Source organism: Myotis nattereri (genome assembly GCF_964212035.1).
Source record: "Myotis nattereri genome assembly, chromosome: 5".
NCBI classification, from domain to species: domain Eukaryota; kingdom Metazoa; phylum Chordata; class Mammalia; order Chiroptera; family Vespertilionidae; genus Myotis; species Myotis nattereri.
Genome location: NC_138080.1, coordinates 105,004,113 through 105,021,382, shown reverse-complemented (window position 1 = coordinate 105,021,382; position 17,270 = coordinate 105,004,113). Strand labels below are relative to the sequence as shown.

The 17,270-nt window shown below is 51.7% G+C and overlaps 1 protein-coding gene across 1 annotated transcript in view; it reads left to right on the top strand.

The window, feature by feature from the left end:
• STK10 (serine/threonine kinase 10) overlaps positions 1–16,705 on the top strand; it is a 78,053-nt gene extending 61,348 nt beyond the window's left edge. The window contains exons 13-19 of the mRNA XM_081093513.1: positions 2,529–2,621; positions 4,631–4,760; positions 6,508–6,632; positions 7,780–7,968; positions 8,492–8,617; positions 9,432–9,545; positions 14,404–16,705. Of these exons, the coding sequence (XP_080949639.1) occupies positions 2,529–2,621; positions 4,631–4,760; positions 6,508–6,632; positions 7,780–7,968; positions 8,492–8,617; positions 9,432–9,545; positions 14,404–14,544 (918 nt within the window). The 3' untranslated portion in view covers positions 14,545–16,705. The remainder of the gene's footprint in view (positions 1–2,528; positions 2,622–4,630; positions 4,761–6,507; positions 6,633–7,779; positions 7,969–8,491; positions 8,618–9,431; positions 9,546–14,403) is intronic.
• Positions 16,706–17,270: the final 565 nt, after the last annotated feature.

Below are 17,270 nucleotides of genomic sequence, written 5' to 3'. Positions count from 1 at the left end.
GGGTTAGACCAGCGAGGCACTCACCTCAGGCACGCAGTTTAAGAGGGTGCCAAACAAACTCGGTCATCAAGGCATAATATTCTAATGCAGTGGTTTAAAATAAAAATTCGAGCAACACCTTCATAATGAACAGAATGTCGGCTATTTAAAATAAAAACAGGATCCGACAGGACCAGGATTAAGGTGAGGCAGTGAGGCGGAGTCCTTCGAGTGTAGGGCTGAATCTTGTCTGCGCTTAAAATTTTGACATTTTGTTCATGATTTCTTGTCCTGGATGTTGTTTTTAAGATGCTCTTTATCTTGCTTACTGAGTTTTTTGGCGTTCCCTTCTGTGCCCGAGGCGAGTACCTTAGTCTCCTTACCCTGGAACGTGGCGGGTGGAGGGCGAAGCGGAGGCTAAGCATGTCCCCAGCTCCAGTGCCGGGCGCACGGGCTTGGCTTCAGGGAAAGCTTCGGTAGCTTCTTTCAAGGAATTGGTCTGTTTCGTCTAAGCCGTTACATGTATTGGCATAAAGCTATCCGTGGTATTCCGTAGTGCCCTTTAAGTAGCTGCAGGATCCGTAGTGATGTTCTCTCTCTCATCCTCGTGATAATGTGTGTCCTAGTCTCTTCCTCCTCCTCCTCCTCCTCCTCCTCCTCCCTCTTCTCTTCCTTTCCATCTGGCTAAAGGTTTGTTTGTTTTACGGACCTTTTCCAAGAGCCAGCTTTTGGTTTCATTGATTTTCTGTTTTCAGTGTTAGAGATTTCTGCTTTCCTATCTGGTTTGGGTTTAAATTGCTCTTCTTTTTATAGTGTCTTCATGTTGAAGCTTAGCTCATTGGTTTGAGGCTATTCTCTTCTAATGTCAGCATGTGATGCTATGTGTCCCTGTAAGCACTGCCTTAACCTCGTTCCACAAATCGTGATATGTTGCATCTTTTTTTATTCAATTTGATTAATATCTTAATTCCTATGTAACTTCCTCTTTGATCTGTGGGTTAAGGTTTGCTTCAAAGTTTAATTTTGAAATGTTTTTGGATTTTCATATCTTTCTGTTATTTTGTTTAATTTCATTATGATTAAAATGTTTAAAATTTTCAGCTTTTAAAAATGTACGTACATTTGTTTATGGCCCAGGATGTGGTCTGTGTCGATGAATGTGCCACGTGCATTGGAGGGGATGTCTATTGTTGCTGCTGGGCGGGTGCTCCATGAGTGTCCAGTAGGTCCAGCTGATGGACAATGTGGTTCTGGCTCCTACAGCCGTACCCACTTTCCATCCACCCGCTCTGTTGGCTACTGAGGAAGGAGTGTAATGTCTCCCGCTATAACTGGGGCTTTATCTATTTCTCCTTCAGTTTGTCCCTTTTTGTTTGCTTTTGAAGTTCTTTGTTATTTAAAATTGTCCATGCCAAAACCTGTTTGGCTCAGTGGATAGAGCGTCGGCCTGCGGACTGAAAGGTCCCAGGTTCGATTCCGGTCAAGGGCATGTACCTGGGTTTCGGGCACATCCCCAGTGGGAGATGTGCAGGAGGCAGCTGATCGACGTTTCTCTCATCGATGTTTCTAACTATCTCTCTCCCTTCCTCTCTGTAAAAAATCAATAAAATATATTTTAAAAAAATAAATAAAATTGTCCTATCTGCTTAGTGAACTGACCTGTCCTTTTTATGTAATGTCCCTCTTTATTGCTGATAATACTCCATGTTCTGAAGTCTGCTTTGTCTGATAGCCAGTCCTGCTTTCTGTTGATTGGTGTTTCAGTAGAATCTTTTCCCATCCTTTTAATTTAACCGTCTATATGTTTAATGCCGGTTTCTTAGAGACAGTATATAGTTGGTATTGTTCCCCGTGTTAATTTTTTCAGGCAGACCCCTCTAGGGTGGCCCACCTTGGCCTCCATCCTCCCAGCTTAGCAATCCCAGAGGCCGGAGAGCAAGCAGCTTTTCTCTGATGGTTCCAGCAAACATCCTGAAGCTCTCACTGGCCCAGAGAGGGCCACATGTCCACCGTGCACTATGCTGATTGACAGCGTAGACCATATACCCAGCCTAGAGCCAGATGGGATGGGGTGTCAGCTCCACCTGCACCTCAGAAACTGAGGAGGAAGTACCTAAAGCACGCACTCCCTGCTGGGGTGATACCACCACCAAGGGGGTTAAAAGCAGCTTCAATATTATAATGGTTTAAGAGATGGACAGTGTATCTGTGGGATTCATATTTTGGGGGGTGGGTGATTAGGAACAAGATGTCTAACAGGGCTTCTGAGGGGACAATAATGAAAAAAGGGTTGAGAAACGCTGCCCGAAAGGAGTCTGAGGTGCTGTCATCAGAAGGGGGAGGAATACCAAGCAGCAAAACAGCACCTGTCTACCCCGAGAGTCTGGAAACTGAGTCAGCAGTCAGGAATGTGCCAGTAGGTGCCACCTGTCAGAGTGGCTTGCAGGAGGGGGTGGGCAGGGCCTAGAAGCCTGAGCCTACTCCTTGGTATCCCTGGCCCAGGACTTAGGGAGTGTGAGGCGGTGCCCTGACCCGGCCACTCTCTGCAGGTCAAGAACGAGGTGGAGAAGCTCCCCAGGCAGCAGCGGAAGGAGAGCATGAAGCAGAAGATGGAGGAGCATGCGCAGAAAAAGCAGCATCTTGTGAGTCCTTGCCCCTCGCTCGGAGTGGCGGGGCTCGGGAGTCCCAGGTTGAGACTCTGAACGGTGACCGGGTCCTCTCTGTTATGCCTACACCCTGCCCCTCGAATACGCGTCTGTGATTCTGAATACCTAAATCCAGCCCGCCCTCTCGTCATCCCTGTTGTCACCTCTCCCCTGCAGCCTTCCTTGATTGCCCTCACTCCAGCTGGACGTGAGTTCTCCCATCTCTTGATACCCCAGCCCTTCACATCCCCCTCTCCCAAAGCCTTACGTGCCTCCTGCCTTGTTTTAGGGCTGTTGGTATGTCATAGCTCCCTGATCAACCCAGTCCATCCACCCGTCCACTTGGCATCTTGGAGTCTCAACGACATCAAACCCACGATCTCCCAGACCCGGTCCCATTCTCGTCTTTTGAGAGCGCACCATCCTGCACCTGGCTATCAGGCCAGAGGCCTGAACTCCTGGCACCTCCTTTTCCTCCAGTCCCTCATCACCTCCTGAAACATGGTTTCCTTTTGTCCAATCTCCAAACTCTCTCTGGATCCATCAACTTGTCCACATCTCTGCGACTCCCTAGCCACTGTCATCTTTTGCCGGAACTGCTACCGCCTCCTCCCAGCCAGTCTCCCTGCTTCCTCTCGTGTTCCTCTGCAGTTCTGTCACCAGCAAGTGTGACGGTGTCACCCTCCCCCACAGCCCTGCCTTGAGAACTTCAGTGGCTCCGCCTTTGTCTATAAGACCGGCTTCCTCATGTGCTTACGAGGCCCTGCAGGTCTGGCCCGGCCCCTGCCCGCCTCTCCCCCTTGACTCAGTCCCTCTGCCCCAGCCCTACCAGCCTGTCGGCCACGCTCTCACTTTCTTGGTACATCCTGTCTCCTCTGCGCCCAAATGCGGATAAATTGAGAGTCAACATTGACAAAGGCTTTGTATATGATCTGGTTGAGCGTCATCCTCCCTTTGCAGAGGAGGGAATTAGAGGTGACACGGAAGAGTTAACAGTGGGGGCCGAGGCCCCAAACTCAGCCTGACGCCAGACTTCATGTTCTGTCCAGGACACCCTCACGTTCCCACAACCATGCACGAGGGTTCCTTTTTCTCCGCCTCCTCGCCAGCACTTGCCGTTTGTTGGTTTGTTGATGGTAGCCATTCTGACAGGTGTGAGATGGTACCGCATTGTCGTTTTGATTTGCATCTCTCAGATGATTAATGACTTTGAGCATGTTTTCATTAAAATTTTTTTTAAAACTCTGGTAAAATAGACATAATGTAAAATTGCCATCTTAACTATTTTCCAGTGTAGAGTTCATTTGGCATTAAGCACATTCACACTGTTGTGCAACCAGCACCATCCTCTGCAGAATTCTCTCATCTTATAAAACTGAAACTCTACACCCATGAAACACTAACTTCCCATTCCTCCTCCCCAGCCTGGGCACCCACCATTCTACCTTCTGTCTCTACAAATTTAACCTCATGTAAGTGGAATGATAACAGTATTTGTTCTTTTGTGACTGGCTTATTCACTTAACATAGTGTCCTCAAGATTCATTTATGTGGTAGCATGTGTCAGAATTTCCTTCCTTTTTACAACTGAATAATATTCCACATTGTATCCATTCATCTGTCTAAGGACACCAGAGAGGTTTCCAGCCATGGCTCTTGTGAATAATGCTGCTATGCATACAGGTATAAAAATCTCATGTAGCTCTAAAAAAATAACCACAATCCCGTAAACACCCCCCAAATTTAAATACTTCACAAAAGTTGCTTAACACCCTTCGTGGTCAGGTCAGTGTTCACATTTCCAGTTGTGTCAGACACCCCTTTTCTTACTTGTGGTTTGAACCCGGGTCCATACAGAGCCCGCACATGACCATCGGCTGCTCTGCTCTAAGTCTCATTCCCTGCTGGACATGCCCTAAGTTTTCTTTGGGGTCACGCCGACTTCTCTTCTGTCATAAGAATAAAAGCCGGCGCTGAGCAGAGGTCTGTCCTCCCACTGCCCACAGGACCGGGACTTCCTAGCCAAGCAGAAGGAGGACCTGGAGCAGGCGATGAAGAAGATCACGGCCGACAACAGGCGGGAGATCTGTGACAAGGAGCGCGAGTGCCTGACTCGGAAGCAGGAGCTCCTTCGAGGTGGGTGCTGGAGCGGGCGCTGGAGCGGGCGGGCCCAGGGTGGCCTAGAGTCTGTCGGTGGACATCCAGCCTTGGGTCTTCTCCATCCTAAAACTAACCATCGCGGTGAAGCGTGAGGAAAACCCCCGCTGAAGTCAGGCGCGAGGCAGAGATGCCCGTCATCATCGGCGCTACGTGAAGTGATTCCAGACGTGGAGGGGCAAACAGGGCGCTGATGGGGATGGGTGGCAGCTACGTGAGCTGGATGCCCGGGGTGGCAGGGGCGCCGACAGCACTGAGTGCCTCTTGAGACAGCCGTCCCGTACTGAGCGACTGCTCCGCCAGCCCATTTTCATGCCTTCCTCGCCCCGACTCCTCGCCTCACCCCCTACAGGGCACACAAGGCAGGTCCACTGTTCCCCCAGGTTTGTAGATGAGCAAACAGGCTTAGCGAGTGACTGTTCTTTGGCCGAGGTTGCAGTTCGTGAGGGGTAGGGTTGGCCTTGAATGCAGATCTCGCCTGGAAGGCGAGCCCTTTACTCTTGTGCGCAGGCGTTCTGACAGGTTTGCATGCTGGCCAGTCCCTCGGAGCATGAGACCTTCCAGGGACAACCGTGTGGTCCCAGCCAGAGGGAGGAGGCAGGGGGAGCACCGGGGAAGAGGGATCAGGACGGCGTGAGCCTGGCTGAGGCAGCTCGGGGGGGGGGGGGGGGTCTCTGGTGTAGGGAGCTCTGAAGGGCAACGGCTCTTTCAGAACCATGGGTTTTATCTTTCTTTCGGGGAGCAGAGGTTGGGTGCAGTTCTGAGGGGCGTGCAAAGCAAGCGAGCTCTAAATGCCTAGAAATCTGTGACGTGAACCACATTGAAAACAACTGGGGGGTGAAAAGTGAGTTTGGAGCCCGTGGGCGTTCGTGAAGAAGTAAACACGGTGCCGTCTCCGGCTCACTGACGGGCGGGCGCCACAGCCGGGCTCTGGGGGCTCGGTACTCGGTGTGGACCGGAAAAATGTCCTCGATGTTCCGGCGCTCTGGATAGAGCACGGATGTCTCCGAGAGCCCCGTTCGCTTGTCCCGTGATGTGCATAAGAGCCATGTTACCGGTGGGCGGTGGGGCTGACTGTTCCCGTGGACCCTGGGCAGACTGGTTTCACACAACAGGCGTGCAGTGAAGCAGACGGACCGTTTGCAGCGGGCTGAGCGCCACCTGCTCTGTGACTCGCAGGCCATGGAGTGCTCTGTCTGACACCAGCTCCCCGCCCTGTGGCTGAGCAGAGTGTTGGTTAATAGCCCTCAGGGATAAGATGCCATATTATTGCCCGCTTAATGCATATACTGGACAGGGAGGGTCTCACCCACTTCCCGACGAGGCCGTCCTCCACGGGTTTCCCATTTGCCTGTTCGGAGAGCAGAGTGCCGTGTGGATGGAACATAAATGTCTCCCAAAGACAGTTCTCCCTCCGTGGTACGGTTGTGCCCATTTGGCAGAGGTGGAAGCTGAGGCCTGGGCTGTCTTTTTTCCTGTGTTAAATCCATGATGGAGCAGGGTTTCAGCCCAGGTCTCGGCTTCTCAGGCTCCTGACTCCGGGCACGTCTCGCTGTAGCGAGCTCTCACCGTAGGCGTTAAGGAAGTTTCCAGGAGTTGGCCCAGTCCCCTCTCCCACGAAGTCTGATGAGGTGGCCCAGTCATCAGCTGGGCTGTGGCAGGGGAGGGAGGGGGGGCCGGTGGGGCTCTGCCCTCAGCAGCTCACCAGGCAGTGTGTCCCCCGCAGACCGGGAGGCGGCCCTGTGGGACATGGAGGAGCATCACCTGCAGGAGAGGCACCAGCTGGTCAAGCAGCAGCTCAAGGACCAGTACTTCCTCCAGCGGCACGAGCTGGTGCGCAAGCACGAGAAGGTGAGGCTCCGGCTGGGAGAGTGGGAGCCCGCACCGTGATGGGGCACCACTCGGGTACCATCTGCTCCCAGAGGAGTGAGGCTGGCCACGGGGAGGCCTGGGGAGGGCCTGGGGGACGTCTTGCCTTGGCTCAAGGGGCCAGAAATAGGGGAGACCATGCAGGGCAGCGATGGTCCAAGCAGCTCCCTCGCTGACTGACACCCATGTCCCTTTCATGCTCTTTTCTCTTTCCTCTCTCCTTTGCCCCGCCTTTCTCTCCTTTGTCTCTTCCCCATGGGTTCCTTCAGAATACTCTCAGGCATCAACTTAAACATGTCCTCTGCCAGGAAGCCTTCCCTCACCTCCCCAGACCAGGTGAGACCCAGTCTGTGTGGCCAGTGCACCCTCTACGTCTGGGTAATCGTCTGTCCCGGTTTAGTCCCCTTAGTGGGGACACACAGATAACAGGTCTGGCTGCACAGCTGCCGTGGGTAATTCCTGACCTAAGCCCCTGTGGCGGCTCCGAATCGGGTGCTCAGTCCGGCTAGGAAGTCAGGGCAGGCTTCTTGCAGGAGGTGACACTGAAATACAAATACGTGTCAGGTGAAGGAATTTAGCAAGACTTCTAAAAATAAGAATTGGCCGAACCGGTTTGGCTCAGTGGATAGAGCGTCGGCCTGTGGATTCGGGGGTCCCGGGTTCGGTTCCGGTCAAGGGCATGTGCCTTGGTTGCGGGCATACCCCCACTGGGGGGCGTGCAGGAGGCAGCTGATCGATCTCTCTCATCAATGTTTCTGGCTCTCTGTCCCTCTCCCTTCTTCTCTGTAAAAAATCAATAAAAAAAAATCAATAAAAAATATATTAAAAATAAGAATTGACACCTGCCACCAAAATGATAAACCATCCGTTTCAGTGTACATTTTGCTTTGAGATGTGAGCTTTGAAACGGCATGCCAGCATTATTAGATGGCAGGGCATTTAGAAGAATCCACACTATTAACAATTTTTAAAGTGAGAACAGGAAATGTTACTTAGCAGCAGGTGTGAAATGACACAGCCTTGCTCCGCTGAGCATTCTGGGCCAGGTGGGTCCTGGGCTCCTGATGACACCCCGTACACCCCGTGCCCGGAGCGCAGCTGACCTGGCCCGCCGCCTGTCCCCCTCCAGGAGCGGGAGCAGATGCAGCGCTACAACCAGCGCATGGTGGAGCAGCTGAAGGCGCGGCAGCAGCAGGAGAAGGCGCGGCTGCCCAAGATCCAGAGGAGCGAGGGCAAGACGCGCATGGCCATGTACAAGAAGAGCCTGCACATCAGCGGGGCGGGCAGCGCTGCCGAGCAGCGCGAGAAGATCAAGCAGGTAGGCCCGTGGTGTGCGGGGGCGGGCACAGGTCAGCTTTACCTTACAAGGTTGGGGAACATAAAATAGAAGGTGCCGCAGAGGGTCTTGGAAAGAGGTGTGCAAGTCACACAGCTCAGAAGCCTCATAACCTCCCTGGGACCCCTCTCTGGTGGACAGAGGAGGCTTGGCGAGACCTGCTCATGCCTGCTCCCTCACACTGCAGTGCCTCTACCCTGCAGCTTCCTCTGCTGCTGAACCCCCTCTCATCCACCACGACCCCACTCGCACGTCACCAGTGTGGCTCAGAGACCGCAGGCTCCTGTGGCTCCTAGCACACGTCACAGCACAGTGTCCTGTCCCCGCCAGCCTCGAGGGCAGGGGCTGGGTCTCAACTCAGAGGGGGAACTTAAAACAGGGGAGGGGGCACAGCCTGAGAGCTGTGGGGTACTAGTCCCTCTGACAGGGCCTCCCTGGAACGGCCTGAGGTGGCCCCCAGCCCAGCCTGAGGTCCCTGAGGCACCCACCCCTCTCTCTGTTGCAGTTTTCCCAGCAAGAGGAGAAGAGGCAGAAGGCAGAGCGGCTGCAGCAGCAGCAAAAACATGAGAACCAGATGCGGGACATGGCGGCCCAGTGCGAGAGTAACATGAGTGAGCTGCAGCAGCTGCAGGTACCGGCCTTCCGCTGCCCCCTTGCCTCAGATTCCCCCAAGGCAGTCAGCTCAGGGACAAAGTCTCTGCTAAGAGGGAAGGCTTCTCATCTGAGGACCCAGGGTGCCACAGAGTTGGCCAGATCACTCCCCCTTCCCCAGCCATAGTTCCCACATCCATAAAACGGGCGTGGGTGACAAGTCCCATTTTGCAGGATGGGAGTAAAGCTCTGACATGAGCTGGAAGTGCCTTGCCTGGGGCCTCACAGTGGGCAGGCTGCTGGATTGCTCAGTCGTCACTGTGTTTTGGGAAAGGGTGTCCTAATTACCCTAATACCAGAACCAGAAGCAGACAAGAAAGGAAAACTGCAGACCGGTATCGCTCATGAACACAGATGCACAAATCCTCAACAAACTATTAGCAAACTGAATCCCAGAATTATACACCATGACCAAGTGGGATTTATCCCAGGCTGGTTCAACATCTGAAAATCAATTAATGTAACCCTTGACATCAGCATCCTTTTTTAGGCTGATCAGATGCAGAAAAAGCATTTGACAAAAGCCAACACCTGTTCATGATAAATACTCGCAGCAAACTAGGAGTAAGGGGACCTTCCTCAACTTGATAAAGAACGTCTACGAAACACCTACAGCTCATCGCCATCCTTATGGGGAGAAGCTCAAAGCCTTCCCATGAAGAACAGCACCAGGTGTCCTGGTGCTGCCAAGCCCTTTGGTGGCCCCTTTCCCTAGGGAGACCCCTGACCACCCCCACCCCCACCCCTTCCTGGCTCCTGAGATTCTTACCTGTTCTGCCTGGAATTTGTTCCAGAATGAGAAGTGTCACCTCCTGGTAGAACACGAAACCCAGAAGCTGAAGGCCCTGGATGAGAGCCATAACCAGAACTTGAAGGAATGGCGGGACAGGCTTCGGCCACGCAAAAAGGTAACCACGTCTGGGCTGGGGGGCTCAGTGGTAGTCTGTGCTCCATGCTGTGCCACAGGTGTCTGCCTAGGAGGTGCATACAGATAAGACACTCATTTATAGATTTATTCTAAGGAACCAGTTCACACAGTTGTAGGGGCTGGTAAGCCTGAAGTCTGCAGGGCAGGTCACGTCAACCTAGGGACGAGCTGGTGTTGCAGTCTTGAGCCCTCGAGTAGTCTGGAGGCAGAATTGCTTTTTCCTTATGGGGCCCTCAACTGGTTGGATGAGGCCCACCCACGATGTAGAGCAGCGGTTCTCAACCTGTGCGTCGCCAACCTGTGTGTGGGTAGCAACCCCTTTGGGGGTCGAACAACCCTTTCACAGGGGTCGCCTAAGACCATCGGAAAACACATATATAATTACATATTGTTTTTGTGATTAATCGCTATGCTCTAATTATGTTCAATTTGTAACAATGAAAATACATCCTGCATATCAGATGTTTACATTACGATTCAGAACAGTAGCAGAATTACAGTTATGAAGTAGCAACGAAAATAATTTTATGGTTGGGAGTCACCACAACATGAGGAACTGCATTAAAGGGTCGCAGCATTAGGAAGGTTGAGAAACACTGATATAGAGGGTGATCTGCTTTACTCAGAGCCTACTGAGTTAAATGTTAATCACATCTAAATAGTTCCTTCACAATGACATCTAAACTGGTGTTTGACCAAACAGCTGGGTACCACGGCCATACCCGGTTGGCAAGTAAATTAACCCTCACAGAATCTCAGTGTGGTCACTTCAGATGTACAAAATGAATATTGTACAGTGTTATGTGGAAAGTCACCAACCCATGGTACAGCCCAAGGACATGCTCACTTCCTTACACTCGCCTAATCTCTCTGAAGAGAGCGCTGCCTGGTTCTCTTTGGTGCTGTGGCCGGAAGCCCTGAGGTTTGTCCTGCCATCACAAATCAACTCCGCTTGCTATAACTGTGGTCTGGACAGGAGGCCGCTGCTCACCTCAGCTATGTAATGGCCTTGGAAGTCCTTGAATTGAGGCTGCCCTCCCTGTGCTAATGGAGCTTTCTGGCTGGAAGATGGCCAGGGTCCCAGCACTTCCTTTTTGCAGGCCCACACGCATCAGTTTCTGTAACGACAGCCTGCTGAGACTTTCAATACTTGACACTCAAATCAGTAATGCTCCTGCATAGGTTGACTCTGGAAAGGAAATAAATATTAACCTTTTTTAAAAAAAATATATTTTATTGATTTTTTACAGAGAGGAAGGGTGAGGGATAGAGAGTTAGAAACATTGATGAGAGAGAAACATCGATCAGCTGCCTCCTGCACATCTCCGTACTGGGGATGTGCCCACAACCAAGGTACATGCCCTTGACCGGAATCGAACCTGGGACCCTTCAGTCCGCAGGCCAAACCGGTTAGGGCTTAACCTGCTTTCTTACCTGCGGGTTCTATATACCCTTGGCACTTCCTGAGAAAGTTAGAAAAGGAATGGGTTACGTTGCCTCTAGCAACTGCCTCATATCCCAGATTGCTCCATGGGGATACCTGGGCTTCGGGGAGAAATTACAAGTGTGTTTGAGGAGCTGGCATTGCATTTTGCTGAGGGGGCTGCCTATCCAGAATCCCCTATAGAATTGTTCTATCATTAGCGACCTGGGTTGCTGCTAGAACACTGACCCAGAGGTGATTTCCATTCTGGAACAAATGTCCTTTAACCCTCTTGCGTTACAGTCAGCAGCCTTGAGATGCTGTCTGTGTATGGGTTCAGGGGAGATGACTGTGCATTGTGGAATATTTTTAGAAAAATTTAGATTTCTTTTGGTAAATACAGAATATCTTGTAGGGTCAATGAAGTGTTGCTTAGGTCATAGTTTGCGACCTCAGACAAGTCGGGTCTTCCCCCCTGAGCCTTGCTTTTTGGGGCTGTAAATGTGAATGACAAGTAGTCCCTAAAAGCAGGTGTTTGTAAACAACTGCCCATGGGCCATATCTAACCTACCCCCTGTATTTGAAAGTAAGATTGTATTGGAACATAGCTATGCATGTTCATGGATACACTGTCTGTGGTGGATACTGCACTGTAACTGCAGTGAAGCCGTGCCAGAGAGCTCACAGCCTGCCTACAGAGCCAAAAATATTTCCAGTTTGGCCCCTTACAGATACAGGGCTGTCATCTCCCGCCTTAGGTTACACAGAGGAAGAGATGTGGTTGGTAGAATAGAACAGTGTGTGAGAGGCTTGGAAGTGAGAGCGACGTAGGATAAAGTCCTAGCTCTCCCGTTACTACCTGTGAGACCCTGGGCAAGTTACTGAACTCTCTGTGGTAGTTGTTAGAATCAAGCTGGACCTATAGCAGAGGTCCCAAACTGATGGCCTATGGGCTAAAATTGGCTTACAGATCTTCGATTTGGCCAATACATAGCAATTTAAATTTTTTTGAAAGTTACCAACTAAATTTTACATTAAAATCTGGATTTTGCCCTGAGTAGCTCAGTTGGTTAGAGCACTGACCCACTATGCCAAAGTTGTGGGTTCGATCCCTGGTCAGGGCCCATACAAGAATCAACCGATGAATCTACACTAATAAAAGAGAAAAATGGTAATTGGCGTACGGCGATACCGTTTTCATTGGCTAATCAGGGCTATATGCAAATTAACTGCCAACTAAGATTGGCAGTTAACTGCCAACAAGGTGGTGGCTAATTTGCATATGTAGGCACAATATGTAGGGAGGCGAAAGGGAAAGCAGGAAGAAGCCCCCTGCCACTGACAGTGATCTGAAACCCAGAGGGGAGCTAAGAGCTGGGGGGCAGGGCAAAGGTGGCCCTGGGGCCGCCTTTGCCCTGCCCCCCAGCCATGATCGGAGAATCAGGCGCCTTTGCCGCCCTGGCCAGTGATAGCAGGAAGTAGGGGTGGAGCCAGCGATGGGAGCTGGGCACGGTCGAAGCTGGCAGTCCCAGGAGCTAGGGGTCCCTTGCCTGGGCCTAAAGCGAAGCCCACGATCACGGCGCCCCCCGCTGCCACTGCAGGTCCCCGCTGCCTGGGCCAGACGCCTAGGCCAGAGGCGTTAGGCCTGGGCAGGGGCGGAGCCTGCAACCGCGGGGAGCTGGGGGTCCCCTGCCCAGGCCTGACACCTCTGCCGGAGGCCTCAGGCCTGGTCAAGGGGCCGATCCGGTGATTGGTGATCGGAGGGTGATGAGGGTCAACTCCTCTGGCTGAGGCATCAGGCCTGGGTGGGGGGCGGAGCCGGGGATTGGGGGGATATGATGGTCCCCTTGCCCAGGCCTGAAGCCTGGGTCAGAGGCGTCAGGCTTGGGCGGGGGATGGAGCAAGCGATCAGAGGGAGATGGGGGTCCCCTGCCCAGGCATGATTCCTGGGCCAGAGGCCTCAGGCCTGGGCGGGGGCCAGAGCCAGTGATCGGGGGGAGATGGGGGTCCCCTGTCCAAGCCTGACACCTCTGGTGGAGGCGTCAGGCCTGGGCAAGGGGCCGATCAGGCGATCGGAGGGTGATGGGGGTCAACGCCTGAGGGCTCCCAGTATGTGAGAGGGGGCAGGCTGGGCTGAGGGACACTCTCCCCCCCATACACACCCAGTGCACGAATTTCGTGCACCGGGCCCCTAGTACATAAATAAGTGGAACAACAGACTGATGTTTCTTTCACCCCCTTTCTCTTTCTCTCTAAAATCAATCAATAAAAATTAAAAAAAAAAATCTGGACTTCCAGTTTCTTTTGAAAACCTAGGAACTCTGGTCATACTGGACCCATCAAACTACATGACAGCCATCAGCTAGAACAGAAAAACGGCCCTCTTCAGACATGGCTGGTGCTCGTCACTGCAGCACAGCCCCCATCACTCCCTACCGTCTCACGGCCGGCTCTCTCCACTCCTGTGATCATCTGGCTGGCTCCCGCGGGCACTGGGTTTTGTAACTTCTGTTGCAGGCGCTTAAACAGTACTCCTTTTATCTGGCATATATGTTTGCTGGCCACGAACACTTGGATATTAATACATCCAGCAAAGGAGAACTTGAGCCAAGGGTCTGTGAATTACCAGAAATTTCAAGTCGCTCCTGTCTGCAGCAGTTTTAACACGTGCTGGCCCATGTTCCCGAGGGGGCTGAGCCACGCCCCAGCTAAGTGCATCTGTTCACTTGCAGTGACGGGGAATGGACACATTTACGAGACCTGGTTAGTAGATGTAAAATTACAGAAATACATATAGAAAATTTTTCTGTGAATTAAACTCTTCACACATGCTTAATTTTAATTATACGTATGTGTCTACATAAGTAAAAACAGGTAAATTAATTTGTCAATTTTTTTAACATGCATTCAGAAAACCTACTCTATTATGGATTTTTGGCTTTAACAGACACCCCTCCCCCTGAATTACTTCATTTTATCAAGGTTTTACTAAAACAACTGGTGATTTCTGTGGGGCAGGGCCCTGGCTAGGAACACTGTATAACTCAGACATTGCTGCTCCCCTATTAAATCTCTCTCCCCATCTCCTACCTCAGGCTTTCCTCCACTCCTCTGGCTGTTTTCCTGCCAGCAGATTTGCACCTGCTTTCCCCACACCCCGTGTAGACTGGCATTGCCCCAAACGGTAGCCCTGGGCTCACAGGAAACTCCTGTGTGGCTGTGGCAGGAGGATGGAGGAGGTGGTGTTTACTTTCTGGGTGATAAGCTCTAGGGAAGGAAAGAGGGAAGACCAAGTGACCCAGGCACCAAGGCCCAGGAGGGAAATTCCCAGAGAAGGCCACCTTGCGGGGGTCCTGAGGTTGGAAGACCTGTGTCCGATGGGATCTGAGCTCCATCTCCCCTCTCTCTGTCTTAGGCTCTGGAAGAAGATCTGAACCAGAAGAAGCGGGAGCAGGAGATGTTCTTCAAACTGAACGAGGAGACCGAGTGCCCGAACCCCACCACCCCAAACAAGGCCACCAAGTTCTTCCCCTATAGCTCTGCTGATGCTTCCTAACAGCCACGCGGGCTGTGGCTGGCAGGCTGGCGGGCCTCTGGCCCCCCCCCTCTGTGAGCAAGTAACTCAGGGCCCCTCCCTCTTGCTTCCACACCAGCTCGAATCCAGCCCCTTGCCCGAGTGACCCGTGTTCCTGACTTCGCGCTCACTCATGGAGGATCGCCTAATTTTAATATATGTTCTCTTTGAACCCCAGGCCCCTTCAAGCAGTCAGTGATTCGGGTTGTGGGTGTGGTCAGGGTCCAAGAGGAACGAGTGTGCCGTAGCCTCGAGGCCCCTCCTGTTTGCCAAAACACCAGTTTTCGCTGTCTGTGGGTGCAAAGTGCTGCCGCTGAAGTCACCATGGGCTCGTCCAAATGCTGTAATTCTTGGTGGCTTTTCAGCCATTGCCTGCAGCGTCAGACAAGAATCATGGCTCCTCACAGCCAGCTGCTCAGGGGGTGCCCTCATTTCTCCACTTTCCCCGATTTGCTTTCCTCTTGAGGCCATATCTGCAATGGGAGAGCCAGAACTGTTCATTCTCCCGGCCCCAGGTCTTACATGCCATCTTGTGTCTCCCACTTCCTGCAAACACACTCACATACACACACAGGGCTTGGGCCCCTGGGCCTCTCGTACCAGGTGGGTTGGAACACATTTGCTGCCTGAGCCGCTGAGTATGTTAGGTGGAGCTGCTGGTTTGGGGCATGTTGGCACGAGAGGCACAAGATGGTACGGGGTGAACTGTCTGGTTCCTTTTGGCCCCCATGTGGTAGTGTGTGTTCAGGGACAAATGGGTGTGTTCACCACCCAGCACTTCCACAACCCAGTCTGTTTCCATCTCACATTTGCCCAGGTGAAATGGGAAGCTGTCTGCCTCTGCCCTGTGCTCCTCCTATTCCAGGAGCCTGGCCTTATACTTCAGAGGTCTGGCAGTCCTCAGGAAGCAAAAGCATCAGGGAGAAACTAATGCTTTTTGCCCCCCGGAACATGGCAGAAGCAAAGCTTCTGTAGCTCAGACAGAATCCTGGCCTCCCAGATTCTGACCCCCAAGGCTGCAGTGTCGATAACCCAATGAAGGCAAATGCTCAAACTGGCATTGGGCTTATTTACAAAAAAAAACTTTTAACCTTGGTTTCTAACTTGAAACAAATGTAAATGAATGGCTTCTTCAGGAAGATACCTGCTTTAAAGAAACAAGACAGAAAACTGAAGGTGATTTTGAGAAATCATATGGACACACTGAGTCTGGGTGCTAATCTGCTAGTGACAGAGCGAATGCCGCCCCCAGGTGGACTTTCTCCTTCGTTCCTTATGGTTAGGTCCGAAGCTTTGTCTTTCTAAAGCAAAGTCTTAGCACTGGCTGTAATCCTCTCCTGGGTCTTGCAAAGGGAGAGTCGCCATTCAAAAGAAGGGACTTGGGTGCCCAAGTCTCACAGATGCAGTGAAGATGCTCTGGAGGCCGTGGGAAGGCGGTGGTCCTCTTAGGTTAGTGAGCATCCAGCTCGCCCGCTCCGGGACTTGACCCACATGGGACACTGGTCAGGTATCAACAAATGAAACAATTGTCCCTTTTGACTCTTAGGTGCACAGGTGCTGGAAAATGTGAGCCAGCAGCAGTGTAACTACAGAGCGGAGGCCCCGTTCTGCCAGGGCAGGCCAGTACTGGCGAATGGTCAGGTGGGGCTGATGTGGCTTTGTTTACAGCACACTGCCTTTTGCAGCCTGGGGTGTGAGAATGAGTATTAGGTTTTATGGCTCAGGCAAGTCTTTGGTCCGTCCCTTACGTGACTTGCCATTCACGTTGGAATCGTGTTCGAGTTGCTGTTTCCCTGCTCAGTGCCACCGGAGCCCTAACAGGTTCCCTGTTCTTTCTGGACGGGGTCTGGCTGGCCTTCCAGCCTCACAACTGAGCCAGTGTGCACTGCCCATCGCGGAGAAGGCCCACGCAGCGTTCCCAGGCCCTGTGCTAACGTTTCCTCTGTGAGGGCCAGAAGACACGGTCCCTCCTTTTCAGTCCATTTATGGCAGAGTATATATAACTAACTTATATGTTCCCTTTATGAAGGATAGAAGTTATTTTTATGTAGTTTTCAAACTTTATACAAAGCTTTTGTAAAATGTTCTCTGCAAAGTTAACTGCAAGAATGTAAATATGCTTCTAATAAAATAACAAAGGGAGAAACTCTTTGCCTTTGGGGTTCTTCTCTCAGGCTGGAGCGGGAAAAGCAGGGCACACTTCTTCATGTTGGCCAGACAGGGTTTACCATCTCCTGAGTACACTGGCCATACCGCAGGTGTGACTTTAGGTTATCTGTTCTGAAAGTCACGCCTGGCTCTGTGTGTGTGTTTTCTCTCTACAGACATTAACTATTATTCTCATTTAACAACATTCAACCACCGAGAGTTTTCACATATTAATTGAATCCTTTCAATAACCCATGAGGAAGACACCATCATTCCCATTTTATAGCTGAGGAAATGGGAACTCAATTCAATCAATTTTGTTAAGAACAAAATATTGGGCCCTGACCGGTTTGGTTCACTGGATAGAGCGTCGGCTTGGGGACTGAAGGGTCCCAGGTTCGATTCCGGTCAAGGGCATGTACCTTAGTTGCAGGCACATCCCCAGTGGGGGGTGTGCAGGAGGCAGCTGATCGATGCTTCTCTCTCATCAATGTTTCTGACTCTCTATCCCTTTCCCTTCCTCTCTGTAAAAAGTCAATAAAATATATTTAAAAAAAAAC